The following is a 20716-nucleotide window of genomic DNA, read 5'->3' as shown; positions in this document are numbered from 1 at the left end:
AATTTTAAAAATAAATAATATTATATTATTATTTATTTTTATTAAAATTTTGTTTTTTTTTTTTTGTTACATTTGGGCTGTACCAATAACATTACTATCTACTCTCTTGAGAGGCTCGACACCTTTCAATTCCCATATCGATTGTCTTGCAGAATCAAAGTTTTTGATAAACGATGTTGATGCGTAGATTGTTGCGCTTAGTGCTATCAATGATGGTGTAATAGGACCATTAGGATAGTTATTGTTGAATGATCCCTGTAGGATAGTTCTCTTTAGGTTCTTGTCGATTTCAAGTGAACGATCCAACCCATGAATCTTTATTGTTTTCTTTTGTATTCCCAACTCTCTTAGATATTGACCAGTTGAATCCATTTCACCCATCAATAATATAATCTGATCTTCTGCACCTGATTCTTTTACATGTGATAATAAAATACTAATAGCATATTGTTAATTAATATTAGTTTATAGAGAACAAATAAGAGTTTACAAACCTTGAACTTGATTTTGAAATTAATTCTAAACTAACTAAATCTCTATATAATTTGGCTGCCAACTTTAAGAGATGTCTATATTTGAGGTATTTCTCTTGATTTAAAATCAACTCTAATTTTACATTGAACAACAGTTCTCTTTGTCCAGCTATTTTTGCTCTCAGTTGTTGAAGAGAAGTTACAATCTGTTGTTTTCCTTTTTTCCTATCGCCAGTATGTTTTATCTTTAGATTGAAATAAATGATTTGAGAGAATATCTTTTGTGCATCTGCTGTAATGACACAGAGAGCTTGCTCCAACTTATCATAATCATAAGATGGCAGAAACAGATTCGAAAATAAAAGTACTACAACGATTGCCATTGTGATGTGAAAAGTACGAAGTAAACAATTGATGATATTTGCTTTACCATTGACCAACATTGGAAATGACAAAGTGAAATAGGTGAGAGCAAAGAAATTGAAAGTGGTCTGGAAGTAATTGTATTTCAAGAATGCAGAGATACTAAAGAATATAACAATGCTGTTGAAGATGAAAATAATAGATCTGGCCACATAGTTGTGTGGCAATGTGAATAGGACAGCTCCGCCATAGGCAACGAATGATGCCACTAGAGTACCCACGAATCTCATCACTGCAAAGGAACCACTTGCACCAACGGTCGGTGACATCACAAACGTAAAAGTAATGACCAACCATTGAAGATTTCGAAACAATATAAAGTGACTGTGTTTAAATGTTTCATAGTATGCAACAGAGAGAGTTGTAACACCCACTGAAAAACGTAGAGAGAACCGCCAATCTGAGAATATTCTTCGTCCCATTGGTTCGAATACCATGTAGATTCTCTGTTGCCAAGGATACGATAGTGAAGAAAGTAAATCTGGAAAAGGATAGTCTTTGTATCGAGCACCTTTTCCCGAGAATAGTTTCCTATTTCTTTGGAAAAATACTTTAAAATAATCATAGAATGCTGCGAAAATCGATCGGAACGCTATCAGTATTCTTGGTTTCTCCAACGGATGATTGGTTATATCATAGATGACAACTGACATTCTCTTGAGATCCTCTGTAAAATTTACCATTCCAATGATAAAAAAATGAATTCTAGACAATTCCTTATCGATTTTGGTCAATGACTTTGGATCCTTTCCGTTGTAACAATAGTCTGGATTTACCATTAGCTCACTATACTTGTCAAGAATCTGTGTCATCGAATCAGATATCTTCTCAAACCAACTGAGTACCAAGAACTGTAGGTAGTCGGAAGGCATCTTATCGAGTCGTTCCAGTGACGGCATCACAGGATTACTATTGATTGAAAGTTGGTTCTCTATCGAGTCGTTATCAATGTTGGTTGTATGATATTTTCTAAATTTATGTAGATGTGAACGTCGCTTCAGCATTTTCTCCAAAATAATAAATACATTGGTCGCTTCATGAATCATCTTTTCAAAGATTGGTTCGAGAGGGAGTAAAAGTTTAGATCGTCGTGAGCTGATATCTCCAACAATTGAAAGATGCAATGCAACGAGCTCTTTGTGGTTGGCGTCAAGTAGCGTCGCCAACTCTACCAGCTTTGGATAGATATTTTCACTCCAACGTTCGAGTTTGGCATCATTCAAATACTTGTATAGAATATTCAAACGGATTGAATACCGCTCGGCCATATAAGTCACATCTTTCTTGTAACGCTTGGGATTCAACAACCAATCCATGTTGTACATAGTGATATTAATGGTATCAGTCGATTTAATCTGGCCGGCAATACTCAGCTGAGAACCAACCTTTTCAAACATCTTTCTACTCTTTCTAATGATCTTACTAGCTGTCCTAATGAATAGAGTAGAACCGAAATAAGGATTGAAAATTAAGCAGCTAAAGATGATACAACCCAGCATACAAAGCGTAGTTAGAAAAAACCGCAGAAACAAAGTGTAGGAATGTGTACTTGGTTCCAAAGTGTAGGTTAGAACAAAGAAATCCAGAAATATACGTTTGCCATGCTGAAAAGGTATCCATTCAACATCTTTCGATATCATCAGACCAGAGGCAACGAAACACAACACGAAATGCGGAAATACTGCTGGCCATATCGAATTGCCTACGATACCGTATACAATAACCGCAGAAACACACCCAATAAATGAAGCAGCAGTCACTCTTATACCATTTTCGATAATTAGTAGATAGCTGTCGGTCGAAGTGACAGTGGATAAAGTGAACACAGTAATAAACAATATACCAAACAAAGGAAAGAATCGTTGAAACACCATCACAATGAGGAATATATAGGTGAGAATAATTGATGATGTTACAAAGAATGCATAGTAATAAACTACACTATCTTTCTTTCTTCTAATTAAATTTCTGTTAAACAATTCCTTTCTAAAATAAAAAAATAATTAATTTTAATTTTCTTTTTTTTTGGATGTTCCAATTAATTAATTATATCATACAAAAGACTTTTCATTTTTTTTCAGGTCATTTTTTTATTTGTTCAAAGATTTATCTAAATAATATCTGTAACTAACTAATTATCTATTATTTTGATTATAAAGATTTTTATAAATACTGTTTTCTTTTTAAAAAAAAATAAAATAAAATAGATTTTTGCATCTTTAAAAACCTCTCATTGTTTGTATAGAACATAAATAAATTCTTCAAATATTAGATCGGACAGAGTGGGAATTTAGTTGGTTGATATGTCTCATACACAAAATTCGAATGGTGGTTGCAACAACCACCATTAAAAAAAATATTTCTTTCTTATTTTTTTATTTATAAAGATAATAATAATATTTAAATCATACTATTATTTTTTTTTTATTAATATTTGATTTTTTGTTGATGTTGCTGCGTTGTTGTTGAAGTTGATTTTTGGTGTATATAATTAATATTTTTTTGAATTGTTTTTTTTTTTTTTTTTTTTGTTTGAATACTATATAATTGATTTGATTATGAGATTATTTATTATTATTATTATTATTATTTATTTTTTGTTGCTATTTGTTAATAATTTATTCTTTCAAAGATATCTTGTGCTTTTCTTAATCTTGTAAGTAAAAGTGAGGCATTATATGGAAAACTATTGTTTTCGTGTGATTTCGAAATCGATTGCGAAAGCTTTGAAATACAATTGGAGATGAGATAGAAATCATATTCAATCTCAAAGTCTGCACTGCTGGTCGAAGTTGTATAGCTTTCCATACTAGTATTCAAATCTGTATCCACAGGTGTGACCGATGAAGTTGATGATGATGATGATGATGTCGTTGTTGTTGATGTTGATGTTGTCGATGATGTAGATGACGAAAGCGATGTAGATCTCATTGATGCGGTCGATGTAGATCTAGTTGAAGTTGATGTATTGGTAGTGGTAGAGGATGAAGTTCGTTTTCCTATCTCTTCTAGACCTATCGATGATTGGTCGTTGGTTCGTTGAAACTTATCAACAAACTTTTCCAATGAACTAGGTTTCATAATAATATAGTTTAGATATCTAAAGTATGATTATTATTAGTTCAACATTCTATTTTCTTAACAAATACAAACAAAGTTTACTTACTTTAAGAAATAAGATAGAAAATGAGTTGATTCTGAAGAAATCAATAGATCTAATAACATTGTATGGTCATAAGAACATATATATTCGATAAAATAAGAGAATACAAGATGTGGATGTATACTATTAGCCAATGTTTCTAATACCGGATTATTTGTTAAATGTAAACTATATATAAAAAAGTAAAGAAGAATAGGATTGTTAATGTTTGATTTGATATTATCTAGATAGTTAATTTACTTACTTTTCTAGATATAAGAATATAGAGAGTAAAGTTTCGAGTGTTTCGACTGCTTCGATGTCGAGATTCTCTCCAAAGATCGATGCATGCTGTTGTATACGAAAGCGGTATGCTATCAATTGTTTGTTGTTACCTAGTATCTCTAGAAGTGCATTGACATATGCTCGTGAGTCTTCGGCCAAGGACAACAATGTATTGATAATCTCCAATACCAATTTGTAGAATCTGGACAAAACGATTGTGGAAGACTTTCCTTCCAAGAATAATTCTGAACTTGGTGTCGATCTCAATGACTCCATGGCATTGCTTTCACTTTCATCATGATCATTATCATCACTGATTAATGATTGTTCTTTTTCATCTATACTCATCATATTCGATGCTGTTGTTGTTGTAGTTGTTGTTGCTGTTGAGGTTGTTGTAGTTACTGCTGATGATGATGTTGTTGTAGACGTTGAAAAAGATAACGATGAACTTGAAGTCGATGGAGTTGCTATACCGGATGTAATGTTTACAATATTTGTAGTAGGTTTCGATTGATTATTATGAGCTTGTTGTTGAAGATGTTGAGGTTGCTGTTGAATTGGAAGTTGTTGATCCAATACAATTTGAGAGGAACTAAATAACTGGCTGAAATAAGTGATTACCCGAAGATACTCAGTGATGAAATGCGCACTCTTGTTGAACATTGTAAAGATCTTGAGGATTTTAATGACGATTTGGTAGGGTGCGATGCTTGGCTGACCCGAGAGACAGTGATTCATTATATTCACGTAGAATGTGCCTAGTTCTCGGTTCGATGAGAGCATATTGATAATGGAGTCGATATACTGCTTGAATGGCTTGGGACTACCAATAGTAGCAGGGTTAGTCGAACTGCTGCTGCTACTCTCGCTGGTCGTTGTGGAGGTGGTGGAGCGCAAGTAGAATATCTGAAGTAATTTATGGAGGATTGAGTAGATGGCTGGTGTTTGGTCATTGAGTAGACATCGACGTCCAACTACATTCGATCGAATGTACATGATAAAGTCGATGGTTACCAGAGAGACAATGTCGAGGTCACGCTCAAAGTTGATGTTGCCTCGGGCGTACACCAGTTTCAGGATCTTGTGGACGGTCTCGTAGTAGCACATATGGCAATCGGAAGAAGTCGGCGCTCCGTAGCCAACACCAAAGTTTGCAAACGACCATGTGTCCTTTAGTTTGAGAGCAGAGTTGACCAATAACAATCGATCGGATGCCGAAACACTGTTCTCAAACAAAGTTAACATCGATTTCTGATAGGAATGGTAGACCAATGTCGATACCTTGTAATATTGTATCATTCTACTACTCTACAGTACTTTATAGTTAATACATCATATAATTTTATTTTATAATAATACTTTGTTTTTTTTTTCTTTTATCTATTTTTCTTTTTCCATCTTTTTCTTTATTATATATATAAATAAAAATAAAACTATTTATTACTAAAATAAAGTAATAACAAAAAAAAAAAAAGGAATTAAAAATACTATAATATATAAGTATAAAGTTATTATTATTATTTATTTAAAAGATAAAAATAAGGTAGGTATTTATTTTATTATTTAAAAAGATAAAAATTTAAAATTTAAAAAAGAAAATGTAAAGAGAAATATAAACCTACCAAAATCTTTAATAACTCAACATCTAGTGTAGTATGAGTGCTCTGTAAAAGTTGGTGGTTGAAAGCAAGATGCTCTTTCAACTCTTCAGATGACAGACTCATTGCTACACACACACTAGATGGTGAATTGGATTAGGCGATCGAGAAATGAAATTAATGAAAGTAGTCAACTAATTCAACAACCAACTGAAAATTCATTTGTATCTTTAGTTAAATTGAAAATATTAAAAAATAAACTCTGTTTTTTGGTTGTCGTCAATTATGTTTATGCTGTTTTCGTTGTCTCTTTCTAACTAATACTAAATTCCACTTTCTAAAAAAAAAAAAAAAAACTAACCTGTACTGTTATGTTAATTCTCCAATTCTGATTCTAAACTTATCAATATAAATAAATAATAATAATAAGTAAATTTATTACTAAAATAAATTACAACAATGAAATATTGAGTGTCAAAAAAAAAAAATGAAATCTGATCATCAAAAAGTTGAAGTGTCAGACAGTGGTGTGTGTTCGTTTTATTTTTACAAATAATAAAATAAAATAAAAACAAAAAAAAGATTTGGGGTTAAGAGTGTGTGAAATTTATGATTGATTAGATATTATTATTGTTTATGATTATTGCACAAATTTTATTATTATTATTATATTGCAATTTATCATGAAAAATCTATATTCTATTCAAAATATTTTTTTTGTTTCAAACAAGTGGAAATGAAATCAACCAAGAGTCTGATGTTAACATTTATTTTCTTACTTAAATTTTTAAAATTGGAAAAAAAAAACAAATAATTAAAGAATACAAAAAAAGTTTTTTTTCTTTAAGAATGTTGTTTTTAGTAGTTGTGTTGTGGTGTTACAGAATTTTAAAATTTGACCCATCAGTTTTATATGGGTTTTTTTTTTTTTGTAGAAACGAAAGAAAAATTATTGATTGAGGAGGACAAATAAATAACTTTAATGATACAAAATAATTGCAAAGATTTTGGGAGATTATATTAAAAATTATTCGAGAATAATTGAGTTTAATCTTGAAGGTGGGGGTATTTTTGTTCAAAAAAAAAAACAAAAAAAAAACAAATAATAAATCGTTGTTGTTGTTGTTGAAAAAAAACAGCGACTTTATCAAATAATGAATTCATTCTATTTAGGTAAATTCTAAAACTTGAGACCTTGCCATACCACACCACAAATTTTAAATATTTTAAATGTTCTTGAATTAATACTACTATTCATTATTTTATTGTGGTTGTTGCTGGATTGTTGTTTAAAGAAATTTGATAGCAGTTGTTGTTGATGATATTTATTTTTCAAAATGATCCAACAAGAGATACCCAAAAAAATAAATATCTAAATTTTGAATTTCCAAAAGAGGTAAGAAATCTCCCAGATTTTGGTGGTATTTGATTTTAAAATCTCCCAACTTTAGCAAATATTGGAAAGTGGGTGGAGGTTGTGAACACAAACATCAAACAATCGTATACTCAAACCATTTAATAGATCACTTTACAAATACATTTTTTCGGTTGCTCAGTTGATGGATAAACAAAAACAAAAGCTCTAAATTGTACAAAGAATAAAATTTAATTTAAACAATGAATTCCATTCATTAATAAAAATTTTAAATAACCATATTTCGAAAAGGAGAGTTCTGAATGTTCGTTAATCAAAATGAATAGGTGATGACAACACTCTAAAAGAAGGGTTTACTTTCATTCGTTAGAATATATTTTGTATTAAAATATTGGGTTTTTCTGTTTACTTCTTTTTTTGAACATGCAAAACAATCATCTAGAGATATCATTTCTTAAAAATGGTAATCATAACATAGATCAAGATATAACAAGTATGTTATTCTTATTTTTTTTAATAATAAATAGTTAATTGGTTAAGTTTAATTTTAACTGATAATTCATTGAAATAAACAAAAAACAACAAAAAAAAAATTAACAATTTATTTCATTTCTATTTTTTTTTTTTTTTTTTAAATTAAAATTAATCAGTTCAAAGTCAATATTATCTTGAGTTTTAAAAATTGAATCTAATATCTTTATAAATAAACTAAAATTCAAAAGAATGGAATCCATTATAGAACTTCAAAAGTTTGTTGTTTAAACACGGTAAATTAAAATTCCGGAAATTATCGAAATTTGGAAAATCTATAAAATCAAGTCCGAAATCAGATCAAAATTTAATCGATCAACAAAGATATTAGTTAAAAGTAATAAAATTATAAAAAATACGATAATATTACAAAAAGTATCAAAAGAGAGAGAAAAAAATTTTATGTTTTGAAAAAAAAATAAAAATAAAAAATGAAAATAAATAACAAATTTTTTTTTTTAGAATTATTTTTTTGTTTTTTTTTTATTTATTTTTGTTTTAATAAAAAACGTATTTGTTTTCATGTTATCTAATTCTACCCTTTTTCAATATTGTTGTTAGAATTATCGTTAGTTAATTAAAGTTATTTATTTTATTTTTTTACGAGAAAAAATAAAAATCATAATTTCCAATTATATCTATATATATAATTCATATTAATATAACAATAATAGTTAGTTTAGAAAGTACAAATATGAACAATATTTAGTTGGTTCTAAAAGTTCAATAATCTCCATATATATATATATATATTTATTTATTTATCTATAACATACAAAAGTGTTATATATATATATAATCAATAATATTAATAATAGATCAACTCTTTAATAATAACATATTAAAGATTTTAAAACTAAAACAAAAAAAAAAAAAAACCAACCAACCAACATTAAAATAGCAATATCATTACATAATTAGTGTAGTCGGAACGAAATACTATATACAATGAAACCAGCTGCAGATTTAGAACATGAAGATGTAAGTCAACTATATCTTATCATATTAATTAAAAATCAACAACTCTTCTTCTTCTCCTTCTTCATTACCTTTACTCTGACAAATCATATCATATTATATCATCTCAACTTCTTTATAATCAATACATATCAAACTTAACAAAGTATAACTATATTATATTATTTTTTGTGTGTACGTTTTTTTTTTCTTTTTTTTCTTTTCTTTTTTTTTTTGGATTTATTTTTCAAATATTTACTTTTTAGATAAATAAATGTGACCGGTCAGCTGAACAACCACACACCATCTTTTTTAATTTCATTTGAATAAAAAAAAAAAAAAACGTGAATCTCAACAACACACCACAAAATTTATTTTTTTTTCGTGATTTACCGACTTTGGCGCGAAATTCAAATTTTTTTTAGTTACCCACGATCGAAACAATCGAATATCTAGAAAGTAATATAGAAATGTGAAAATATTAATATCTATTGTTCAATCATTATGAAATTCTTATTACAGGAAGCTCCGGAGGTACAGAAGAAACAACCAAGAGGTAAAAAAACAAATACATTCGGTGGTTTGTGGAAGGGTGAAGAACAATTGTTGACTTCAAACACCAGAAGAACTGTCAGATCGACCGGAGTTCTCAATCAGATTGAGAGTGACCAAGATAGTAGTGATATAGACTCTGAAGATGATTCGTCAAGTGATGGTGAGTCATCGGATGACAATGTTAAGAAGAAGAAGAAGAAACCACCTGTAAAGAGAGGTGCACCTGCAACAAAAACAACTACAACTACAACTACAATAACTACAAACAATAGTAATAATAATAATAATAATGGTAAACCAACAAGAGGGAGACCACCAACTTCAAATACAACTACAACCACAACTTCAAAACAAAGTTCAACAACAGCACCTGTAGCTGTTTCTAAAACAAGAGGTAGACCACCAAAAAAGATTGTAGTATCATCGTCGGAGGAGGAAGATGAATCAGAGGATGGAGAAGATGAGTCAGATATCGATATTATATCAGATGAAGAGGATACCAAGAATAAGAAGAAGAGTAATGCAGTGGTAAAGAAGCAATCGCCACCACCTGCTAAACAACAACTTACTAGACTTAAAAAGAAAGCTGTACAAGTAGAGTCAGAGTCGTCAGAGTCAGAACCATCACAATCCGAGGTGTCAGAGTCAGAGAGATCGGAATCTGAACAGTCGGATTCCGATGAGGAAAACAGTGCAAATGGCGAGTTGGATCTAAAGGATATGGGAATCGACGAACGCTTACAAGAGGAATTTACAGTTGAGAAAGTTTTGGACACTAGAATGCAGGGTGACGATGCAGCCAATCAAATGGAGCAAGTGTTGGTCAAGTGGAAGGGACTGTCCTATCTTCATTGCAGTTGGGTGGATTCAAACCAGTTGATTCAGACTCGCAGTGGTAAAGCCAGACTACAGCGTTACCAGCAGACCAAGCAACAAGAGGCAGAAAATGCCGCTGCCAAACGACCACCCAAGGAAGACTACAAGGAGATGATGAAAATCGAGAAGATTCTCGACAAGCGTATCAACTCTGACAACGAAACAGAGTATTATATAAAGTGGAGAGCACAGACCTATCTGAATTGTACTTGGGAGTTGGCGTCGGACGTCAACGACGAAGAGGCAGTCGCTGCCTTTGCACAGTTTATCAAGATGCCTTCCAGCTCGGAACTAACGGTTCCTCCACGTCCAGCGCCATCCGGTTGGAAAGAATTCACAGCAAGTCCAGAGTATTTCAAGAAGGGACGTCTACTTCGTCCGTACCAACTCCAAGGTTTGAACTGGCTGTCGTTCTGCTGGTATCAGAAGCGAAACTCTATACTGGGAGACGAGATGGGACTTGGAAAGACGGTGCAATCCGTATCGATTATAGAGACACTCCGCAAGACACAAGGCATTCGCGGTCCTTTCTTGTGTGTTGCACCACTCACTACCATTCCACACTGGAAGCGTGAATTTGAGAGTTGGACCGACCAGAAAGTGCTGGTCTACCACGACCACGGTCAAGCGCGTCCAATCATCCGAGACTATGAATTCTACTACACCGACAGCAAAGGTCGTACTACCAATGTCACGAAATTCAATACTTTGATCACCACCTACGAAATGGTGATAAGCGATCGCGCGCAACTCTCAAAGATCCACTGGCGTTACTTGGTGATCGACGAAGCACATCGTCTCAAGAACAAATCGTGTAAATTGACAAACGAACTCCGAACTTACAAGTATGACCATCTTTTGCTACTCACCGGTACTCCATTGCAAAACAATACACAAGAGCTCTGGTCGTTGCTCAACTTTATGGAGCCGGAAAAGTTTGCACACCTCGAAGAGTTCCTCGAGGAGTTTGGTGATCTCAAGCAAGCGGAGCAAGTAACTAAACTCCAGGAAGTACTACGTCCTTACCTCTTGAGAAGAATGAAAGAGAATGTTGAGAAATCGATTGCACCCAAAGAGGAGACCATCGTTGAGGTCGAGTTGACAACCATCCAAAAGAAATACTATCGTGCCATCTACGAGAAGAATTTCACCTTTTTGAGAAAGGGTGGCAAAGGAAATGGACCTTCACTGCTCAACATCATGATGGAGTTGAGAAAGTGTTGTAATCATCCCTATCTCATCAAGGGTGCAGAGGATTCAGAGACATCGATGTTGATGAAGAACTCTGATGCCATCTATCACAAGCTGATTCAGGCATCTGGAAAACTTGTACTGATTGACAAGCTGTTGCCAAAGCTGAAGGCTGGCAATCATAAAGTGTTGATCTTCTCTCAGATGGTCAGTGTCTTGGATATTCTCGACGATTATCTAACGTTTAGAGGTTATCTTCACGAGAGAATCGATGGTTCCATCAAGGCAGAGGATCGTCAAGCAGCCATCGATCGTTTCAGTGCACCGGATTCCGATAGATTCGTATTCCTTCTGTGTACTCGTGCCGGTGGTATGGGTATCAATTTGACTGCCGCCGACACTGTAATTATTTTCGATAGTGATTGGAATCCACAGAACGATCTTCAAGCTCAGGCACGTTGTCATCGTATCGGTCAGGACAAGATGGTCAAAGTCTATCGTTTGGTAACCAGAAACACCTATGAGAGAATCATGTTTGATCGAGCATCCAAAAAGTTGGGTTTGGACAGAGCTGTACTCACCAAAATCAACTCCAACGGTACCAATGCTGCGCCTGCCAAAGAAGAACTTCCAGATAAAGAAACCATTGATTCACTTTTGAAATTTGGTGTTTATGCAATCAAGTAAGTTGTAACTTTACAAATGTACAATTATCAAAATTTTTTTTCTAATATTTCATTTATTCTTAATAGGGAAGATGATGCTGCCAGTGAAAGATTCTATGAAGAGGATATTGATAAGATTTTAGATAGATCAACTGTTGTCAAACAGGAAACAGTTGATCCACTGGCGAGTAGCTTTTCAACTGCCAGTTTTTGTAGTTCCAATTCTGCATCTAACATTGATGTGAATGATCCAAACTTTTGGGACAAGTTTGTTCCAGAGTTGGATACTCGTAGCGATGTTATCATGTTGCCAAGAACTAGAAAGAATGTTCAGAGATTTGGTTTCGGTGATGAGAGTTCAGATGATGATCAATCAGACTACGATCCAGACGGTGATGAAGAAGATACGGGAAGTGTGAACGATTTCGGATGGACCGGCGCCGAGCGTAATAAATTCAAGAGTGCTCTCTTTACTTTTGGCAGTGGACGTTGGGATCTGATAAAGTCGATGGCAAATCTCGATCGTTGGACCACAGACCAAGTTCGTCAGTATGGTGAAGCATTCATCACTAAATCACTGGATATACCTGTCAAGGCGGTTGCACCACAATCCGAAGAGGGAGAAGCCAAGTTGTCGGTAGAGTCTCTCAATGCATATGTCGAACAACTTGAACCAAGTGTATTCCAATTGTATGGAAAGGAACCACCCAAAGTCACTGGTGACAAGATGCAGATTGAAAGTAACGAGTCCAACACCACCACCACCAGCAACAACACCAGCGAATCTAAAGATACCAATCCGTTTATCAATGATTCATCGTTGAGTGATACTAAATTCACAGAGTATCTGACGAGAAACAGCAAGAAGATCTCACGCAAACTAGCAAATATGGCTGCGCTTGCTCAGATCTTGCGAGTTGGATACCGTAAGATTGTTGACAGTATAGGTGAACTCGGAGACTCTCCATTTTCATGCTGGAAATTCCAGGAGGATAATGATCTTCTTGTGGGTACCTACCGCTATGGATTCGGTGAATACGATACCATGCGTAAAGACAAATCGCTGTGCTTCCACAAGCATAACTACCAATCGTCGCCAGACTCGACCAGCAACAACAACACCACAACCGATGAAAACGAAAGAGTTTGGCCATCTGCAAAGATTCTCTCTCATCGTTTCAAGCGTATTCTCAGAACCATGGAGGGATACAAGAAGCAACAGGTCAAAGAGAAGCTACACAGCATGAAGAAAATGGAGAAGGAAGAGAAGAAGAAGAAATCCGATATCCGAGTGGAGTGGACCAAGCGTGAGAAATCAGATTTCTACAAGTATATCGTTATCTTTGGTGTCATTGAGACTGGTCCTAATGAATACTCTTGGGATTTGATCAAGGAGAAAGCCAGCTTGAAGAAGAAGACCGGCGATATGATTGAGCGTTACTATTTCGACTTGCTTACCAAGTGTCAACAGACCATAAATGGTAACCCATCGTCCAACGGTGCAGCTGCTGACAACAAAGACGACGACAAAGACGACAAGGACGAGAAGGATGGCGAACTCACCATTTCACAATGCAAACGTTTGGTCAATCGTATCTACTTCCTCAACAAACTCAGAGGTAAAATTCTCAAGAATCCAAATTTGACCACCATTCTCGATGATGTTTCACCACCACATTCTTTCCCAATGTGGTACCAAAAGGGTGTGCATGACATTGCATTACTTCAAGGTATCGCCAAACACGGTTATGGTCAATTTGAAGATATATGCAAAGACAAATCGTTCCCCTTTTACGATATCTACAAGAACCTAGCCAAAACACAGGGTAAATACGAGTCGAGCGATGGCGAAGATGAAAACTCTGACAAGAAGCGAAAACGTAAGGAACAAATCATTGACATTCTTCGATTGCCCAAGGATAAATATCTGAATGCAAGAATCGATTCCGTCATTGATTTCGTTGTCAATCCAAGACCAAGTCACAGACATTACGTTGGATCTTCCAATAGCTCCAAGTCATCGTCTTCCTCGCACGCACCTTTGCGTTCTTCCTACAACGGAATGAATAGTTCCGCCTCTGGCATTCCAATGACTGGTTCCTTTAAACTTGGTAACAGTCTTAATACCAGCCCTGTTTTAAGTAGCAGTGGTAGTGGTATTAAAAATGGAGGTCGTGTTGGATCGTCATCATCATCTAGTAGCAGCAAGAAACAAATTACTATCCTCGATTTCCTTTCACCAAGTAAAGACAAGAGTTCTGGAAAAGACAAGGACAAAGATAAAGAGAAAGAGAAAGACAAAAAGTCATTGGAGTTGATCAATTTAGATTTCGATTCCGACGATGACGAACAGATCTTCAGAAAGGCAAAGCGCTCCAAGAAGAGACACAGTCTCAGTTCGTCAAGCTCCGGTCTCAAGAAGTCTGACGACAAAATAGCAGCATTTGGTAATATCCTACATGAATCTGACGATGAAGATTTCAAAGATTATGAATTGTTAAAGAGAGCAAATCAAATGGGTAAAAGAGCAAGCACCAACGGTAGCAATAGCAATGGAAATAGCAGTAATAACAGTGATGAGAGTAGCATTGCCAAAGAGCGAAGATCTTCAGCCAATGGCAAGACTACTATTACCACTACTACAACTACTACCTCAACATCAACATCAAGTACCTCTTCACCATTGAACGATGTAACAATGTCAGATGTTCTCAATAACAACAATCAACCCGAACCAAATGTAAATAATCGTGACGATCATCAATATAAATCCACAAAAACCACCATTCCAGAGATATCAAATCTATTAAATCCAAACGAACCAGAAACTATATAGTTCTAATAAAAAAAGAAAATCCAATTAATTTTTAATATTAAATTAATGGAGTATTGTTAAACAAGTTTAATTAAATGAATGTTTTATTTTAAAATTGTTGACCATTTTTTTATTTGTTTGTTAAAATTTTTTTTATACCCAAAGCAAAGATTTCTTTTACTGAAAATATGTTTCCGGTTGGGGTTTTGAAAGAAGCACCCGCACTGATTTCTGAACTTTGTATAATTTCTTGTGATTGCGATTAGAATTTGTAGTTACACGAATCAGCACTTGTAAGACCTGGAAGTGAGAAATCAACTTGCATATTCACAAATATGAAAGTGTATATATTTGTGGTACTGATTCAACATAATTCTGAACTTGAGATACACAACTCTTTCCAATAACATTAAAACAATCTAACAAAAATAATTCCTGTTCTTCATTACAAACACCATCTCCACAAAAGGATTTGAATCCTTGGAAGATTGTATAGCATCTTTATCTAAATTACATTCATCTCTAGGATCAATATTTCAGTCTCCACAAATATTTTATGCCGGATTTATCAGAAATTTCCAAAGATAAATTTGATCTTGAAATCATAGGTGAGCTAAAATTGACACAACAAAGGTATTTGTTATTCCTCCACTAACAAATAACCACTTGGAATGAGAGAAATTTGATTGAAGGAAATGAGATGAAATTGTATCAATAGTTTTTTATATATAAATATTAATATCTAGACCTTTCTTTACAAATATTGACCAATTTGTTTCCTACCAATTCACCTTTTCAGAAGAAAATGAGAAAGAACTACAAATACCTATATAAAATATTAATTACAATACTTTTAAATTTATATTAGAATACATACATTTGACACCTAATCCCACTACATTTGATTTAATAAAAATAATAATACTATTATATAATTAAATATCATATGCTCTGATGTTGCTATTAAGGGTATATTGTTGCAATTTGTTTAATTTAATATTCTTGCATCGAAATTATTGTTATATGCTAAAAAGTCTTTGTCTAGGTTGATCTGATTCAAAGTCCTTCCCAACCCACTTGATACAGATCTTAAAATTTTTCCTTGCTTTATTTTATATTTAATGATTAATCTATCAACTGAATACAATATATATGGATTTTACTTTAAATTTAGTTTCAGTCATCTTTGAGTCAAAATAAAGATACAGATCCATGAATACTGGGAGTTTGATAATCACCCAAAAATCAATAGGTTGACTTTCTTCTTGTTTAGAGATGAATCCAAATATTTATAGGATTGTAATTTGGTTTAATTATTACTTTCATTTTAATATTTTTTGTAGTTTTTTGGCTTGGTTTAAAAATTCACAGTTGTAAAAATAATGCGAGAAAAACAGAAAAAAAAAGAGAATATTACATAGTTATATAATGTTTGTTTTTTTTTAATATTATTCATTTTTAGAATCACATGGTAAGCTGATTGCCTTTGATTTGATTATTTTGATTACATTATGAGAATCAAAAGAGAAAATAAAGAATTTTTGGGATAGCATCTACACTTGTTAAAGGGGTGGACAATTGTTTTGTATAAGAAATCATTTTGTGTCTCATTATTTTTTTATCTTTTACTATACATACAAAATTCATGAATTGAGAGAATGTATTATTCTCATTTTTAAAATTAGTTCACACATGTGGTGAAAATCATAATTATTTAGGTTAAAAAATTTGGGTAATATACAAATAATAGTAAAGTTCACTCCTAAAATAATTCAAAAAATTCACTTTAATATATATATTTTTGTTTTTAATATTTATATTTTATTCTATTTTTTTTTTATTCTAACAATAACAAATTACAATTTAAAAAGTATAATGGAAATCAGAACATTTAGATTAGTCTTTAAGAATATAGTGTTAAGAAATTTAATATTTACGAAAGTATCAGAATTATCGAAACATAATGGATTACACCCACAATCTTGGAGTTATGTCATTTATTCACCTGAATACATGGTTGGAAATGGTTATTTTTCACAATTGAATGATTTTTTATTTAAAAAGACCAATTTGTACGATTCGTACTTGGAGATTGGAAATTTTTTAGGTCCTGATAACTATGAAGGTTATATTCTTAATCTTGTTGGTGTAATCAAAAATGCGATCAAGAGTGGTTGTAATATTGAAACTATTAGAAACTTGATTGATTACTATGGTATACAAAAGTTAATCAATTACAGCTCAGACAGTTACGGTTATACAAGAGATTTGATCATTTTTCTGATCAACTTTTTACTTGACACACCTTCAAAACTTGGTAGATGGGATATCATTCATTTTCTATTGGAGTACATTGTCATTCCGGAGGATAAAGAGGATAAAATTCAATTCAGATGGGATTTCAAACGAGCAATGGCGTTTTCTGTGAAATCTGGTGATTTCAAATTGTTAAACTTTATGACCGAGAAAAATAGAAAATCACCTAGACCATCTTATGAAAATGAAATTTGTGATGTCAATCCACTTGATAAAGCAGCATCTTTTGGTAAAATCGAAATCATTGAATATCTTATTCAAAATCTACCTGTCGAGGAATTAAAAAGAAGTGAAATGATGTATTATGCGATCAAATCAGGACATCAACATGTGGTACGATATGTATTTGAGAATCAATTATTTGGAAAAGAAAGAGTTGATCTTTATTACCTAACTTATTCATTAAACTTTCGTCAAATCGAAATTCTCAAAATGCTTGCAGAGGAATATGGAATGAAAGAAACTTCCAATACCTATTTAATGGATTATTATTCTGAAAGGGGTGATTTAGAGGCCCTTATTTTGCTAAATTCATTTAACTATTGGCAATGCACAACAAATGCAATGGATAATGCAAGTAAAGGTCATCTTCGAGTCGTCATATGGCTTCATCAGAATCGTACTGAAGGATGCACAAAGGAAGCATTGTCTAACGCCAAAAGTGGTAAACACCCGGAAATAATTCAATGGTTAATTAAAAATAGAACTGAGTTTCAATAAAAACAAACCTCTAAACAAGTTATGAGGAAATAAATTTACATTTTTATGGAACAAAAACAATATTAATTATTCATTAAATAAAAAATTAATCACAAAGCAAATTTATATTTATTTGAGAAAAATCATTGACAAACAGTTCCCTAAAAGTAAAATTATATTTTATTTAAGAATTTATAGAATTCTTGTTACTCCTATCATAGTTCTTTTTCAAATTCCAAAGTATTTTGTCTTTCTTTTATTTTTTCTCAAAGATGTTGTTGGTATCACACAACAGCGATACTGAACTGGTTGTCATTATAGAAATTGTAGTAATTGTCTATTTGTTATAGGAAAATGTTGATATTGTCTGTATAACGATAACCATTCAACTGTTTACATATCTAAATATATTCCAATATATCTGTACCTGTCGTGTCTGAGTATTAATATTCCTAAGATTATAAAAAATAAATTGTTAAAATAATAAATAATTGAATTGAAATAGTGTTGGTCGTGATACTTATGATTGTTGATGTTGTTGTCGTTGAGATGAGGTTGGTTAGTTGTGTTAATGATGATGTTGGTAGTGGTGGATGTTGATTGTTAATATTCCATACATACGTTGTGTTGTTGATTGATAGTGTTAATGATGATGTTGAGGAATCGTTGGTGGTCGTAGAGTTGGAATGGTGATAAAGAACATGTTGAGTCGTGAAGGTTTCAAAGTACCACTTTCATTTTCCTATCTATTAAATCTTGTCCTGGAGTAGTTAGTGGTTGATCTCCAGAAACTGTTTATCATCACTATAAATGATTTATCTCAAACAACAACAGTGATCAATCATCGCAGACTTCATTGTATCGATGTAGAGTTGTAAGAAATTCTTTGTTTATCAAAAACCAAGCAATATTGTTTTTGGTTACACTACTTATTTAAAGAAATTATAATTGAGTTAATAAAAAATACTGATAAATTTCACAGTTGATAGATATATAATCTTACTCTTTGATTTTAATAATACCACGAAGAATCATCGATCTGTTGTGCTATCTATATTGATTGGTTTCGATGTGCTAAAGATTGTTGATTCTCCTCCTGTACAGATCGATTTGATTCTTTGGTTCCAACTGTTATTGTAAATATATACTCAGTGTAAGTTATTATCTATCAGATGTTATGAAGTTGGCAACTTCAAAAACTCTAAGTTATATAAAAAAACAGAAACAATAAATATAAATCGTGTTACTTGGTTTAATGATGACACTTTATAATATTTATAATTAGTTTAATTGATAACATATAAAATAAGACAAATAGATGATCACTGGAAATTTTAGATAATAAATTAATTTAACAACATTTAATCGATAAAAGATTTAATTTATTATTTATTGTTTAATTCCTTAGTTATTGTCTTGAGAAATAGTTATGAATGAATCGATACAGAGAGCAACACTGAGAGTGAATGTGATGACATGACAACTTTATAATATTACAAAATAAAAGACAATCAAGACTGAGGTCGTTCGATAATTTAATAATCAAAGTAGAATAAAGATTAATCATCATCATTAATAGTAGTAGAATTAAAAATAAAAAAAAATTACAAAAAAAAATTAATTAATATTAATCAAAATGTCAATTGATGAGTTAGGTTGAAATGGAAAATGGATTATAACTTTTATTCTTGCCTATGTGGACAACTTAATATAACCACACATTTATAATTCCCACCAAATCTTAACTTTAGTTAAAAAAATAAAATAAATCTGAATCTTCAAATTTTTATTATTATCATCAAGTTAATTAACATTATTAATATGATCAAACTTTGCTTATTATTTTTTTTGTTGAACAAAGATAAAACATAAATGTCGTTCATATTTATTTATAGTTTAGATTTAGCAATACAGTTTGCTGGCTATGTTTGGTCTTGTTTGAATAGATCCGAGAAGTACTATGATACTCTTGGATGTCTTACCTATGTCGCTTGTATTACGACTATTGTATTCTCCAATGTCAACGGAGTGTTCACCAGGCGTGCTCTGATTGCATCGCTCATGGTGTTACTTTGGTCGGTCCGACTAGGATGGTTCCTCTACTCTAGAATGATGCATCACTCGGACAACACCTTCCAAGACAAACGATTCAACGGAGTCAGAGACAAACCAATACAACTGCTCTTCTATTGGTTCGCACAATCCACTTGGATCATCATTTCACTCATTCCCATCTATATCATAAACAATAACATACCATTGACCAATCAATCATTATATACATTAACATTGTAAGTAATGTTACCTACTATTTATATCAAACTAACCCAAACTAAATATTAATAATTGTATTATGTTATGTTTTGTTTTGTTATTCGTTATGTTATGTTAGTTTTGATTATATTGTTTGTTTATGTTGGTTTGTATCGATATCTATTGAATCGATTGCAGATAGCCAGAAGAGAGCGTTCAACGCTGTACCAAGTAATCGTGGTAAATTTATCAATGTTGGTCTATGGTATTATTGTAGGCATCCAAACTATGTCGGCGAAATGATGATCCATTGGTTCGCCTATTTCTTCTGTCTGCCAGTGTTCACCTTTAGTCAAGCATTAGTTGCTCTCATCGCACCGCTATTAGTAACAGCACTGATGACAAAGATCGCTTCACCAATGCTCGAGGAACAATCAAACATAAAATGGAAGAATGACACTGCCTATCAAAACTATTTGAAATCAACACCAAGATTTTATTTCAACATATTTAAATAAACAAAATAAATTATTATAATTTGTTTTTAGTTTAGTTTTAG

The 20716-nt window shown here is 32.3% G+C and overlaps 3 protein-coding genes across 3 annotated transcripts; 1 reads left to right on the top strand and 2 right to left on the bottom strand.

Moving 5' to 3' along the window:
• Positions 1 to 66: 66 nt before the first annotated feature.
• Positions 67 to 2967, bottom strand: PPL_08625 (FUSC family protein; the record flags this gene model as incomplete). Its single annotated transcript, XM_020579433.1, has 4 exons — positions 67 to 436; positions 495 to 1865; positions 2124 to 2882; positions 2954 to 2967. 4 exons carry the CDS (start codon positions 2965 to 2967, stop codon positions 67 to 69), a joined length of 2514 nt encoding a protein of 837 aa, XP_020430108.1.
• A 539-nt stretch (positions 2968 to 3506) lies between these two features.
• On the bottom strand, positions 3507 to 6050 carry PPL_08624 (uncharacterized protein; the record flags this gene model as incomplete). Its single annotated transcript, XM_020579432.1, has 4 exons — positions 3507 to 3996; positions 4063 to 4227; positions 4304 to 5634; positions 5949 to 6050. The coding sequence occupies 4 exons, from the start codon at positions 6048 to 6050 to the stop codon at positions 3507 to 3509; spliced, it is 2088 nt and encodes a 695-aa protein (XP_020430107.1).
• Positions 6051 to 8778: 2728 nt separating this feature from the next.
• PPL_08623 (myb domain-containing protein) lies at positions 8779 to 20675 on the top strand (the record flags this gene model as incomplete). Its single annotated transcript, XM_020579431.1, has 9 exons — positions 8779 to 8811; positions 9310 to 12092; positions 12162 to 14814; positions 15165 to 15230; positions 15416 to 15522; positions 16761 to 17869; positions 18410 to 18499; positions 19805 to 20195; positions 20297 to 20675. The coding sequence occupies 9 exons, from the start codon at positions 8779 to 8781 to the stop codon at positions 20673 to 20675; spliced, it is 7611 nt and encodes a 2536-aa protein (XP_020430106.1).
• Between the last annotated feature and the right edge of the window lie 41 nt (positions 20676 to 20716).

The sequence above is a fragment of the Heterostelium album genome (genome assembly GCF_000004825.1).
Source record: "Heterostelium album PN500 unplaced genomic scaffold PPL_scaffold9, whole genome shotgun sequence".
Taxonomy (NCBI): domain Eukaryota; phylum Evosea; class Eumycetozoa; order Acytosteliales; family Acytosteliaceae; genus Heterostelium; species Heterostelium album.
The sequence above is the reverse complement of the archived record's forward strand: the minus strand, read 5'-3'. Positions and strand labels throughout refer to the sequence as shown.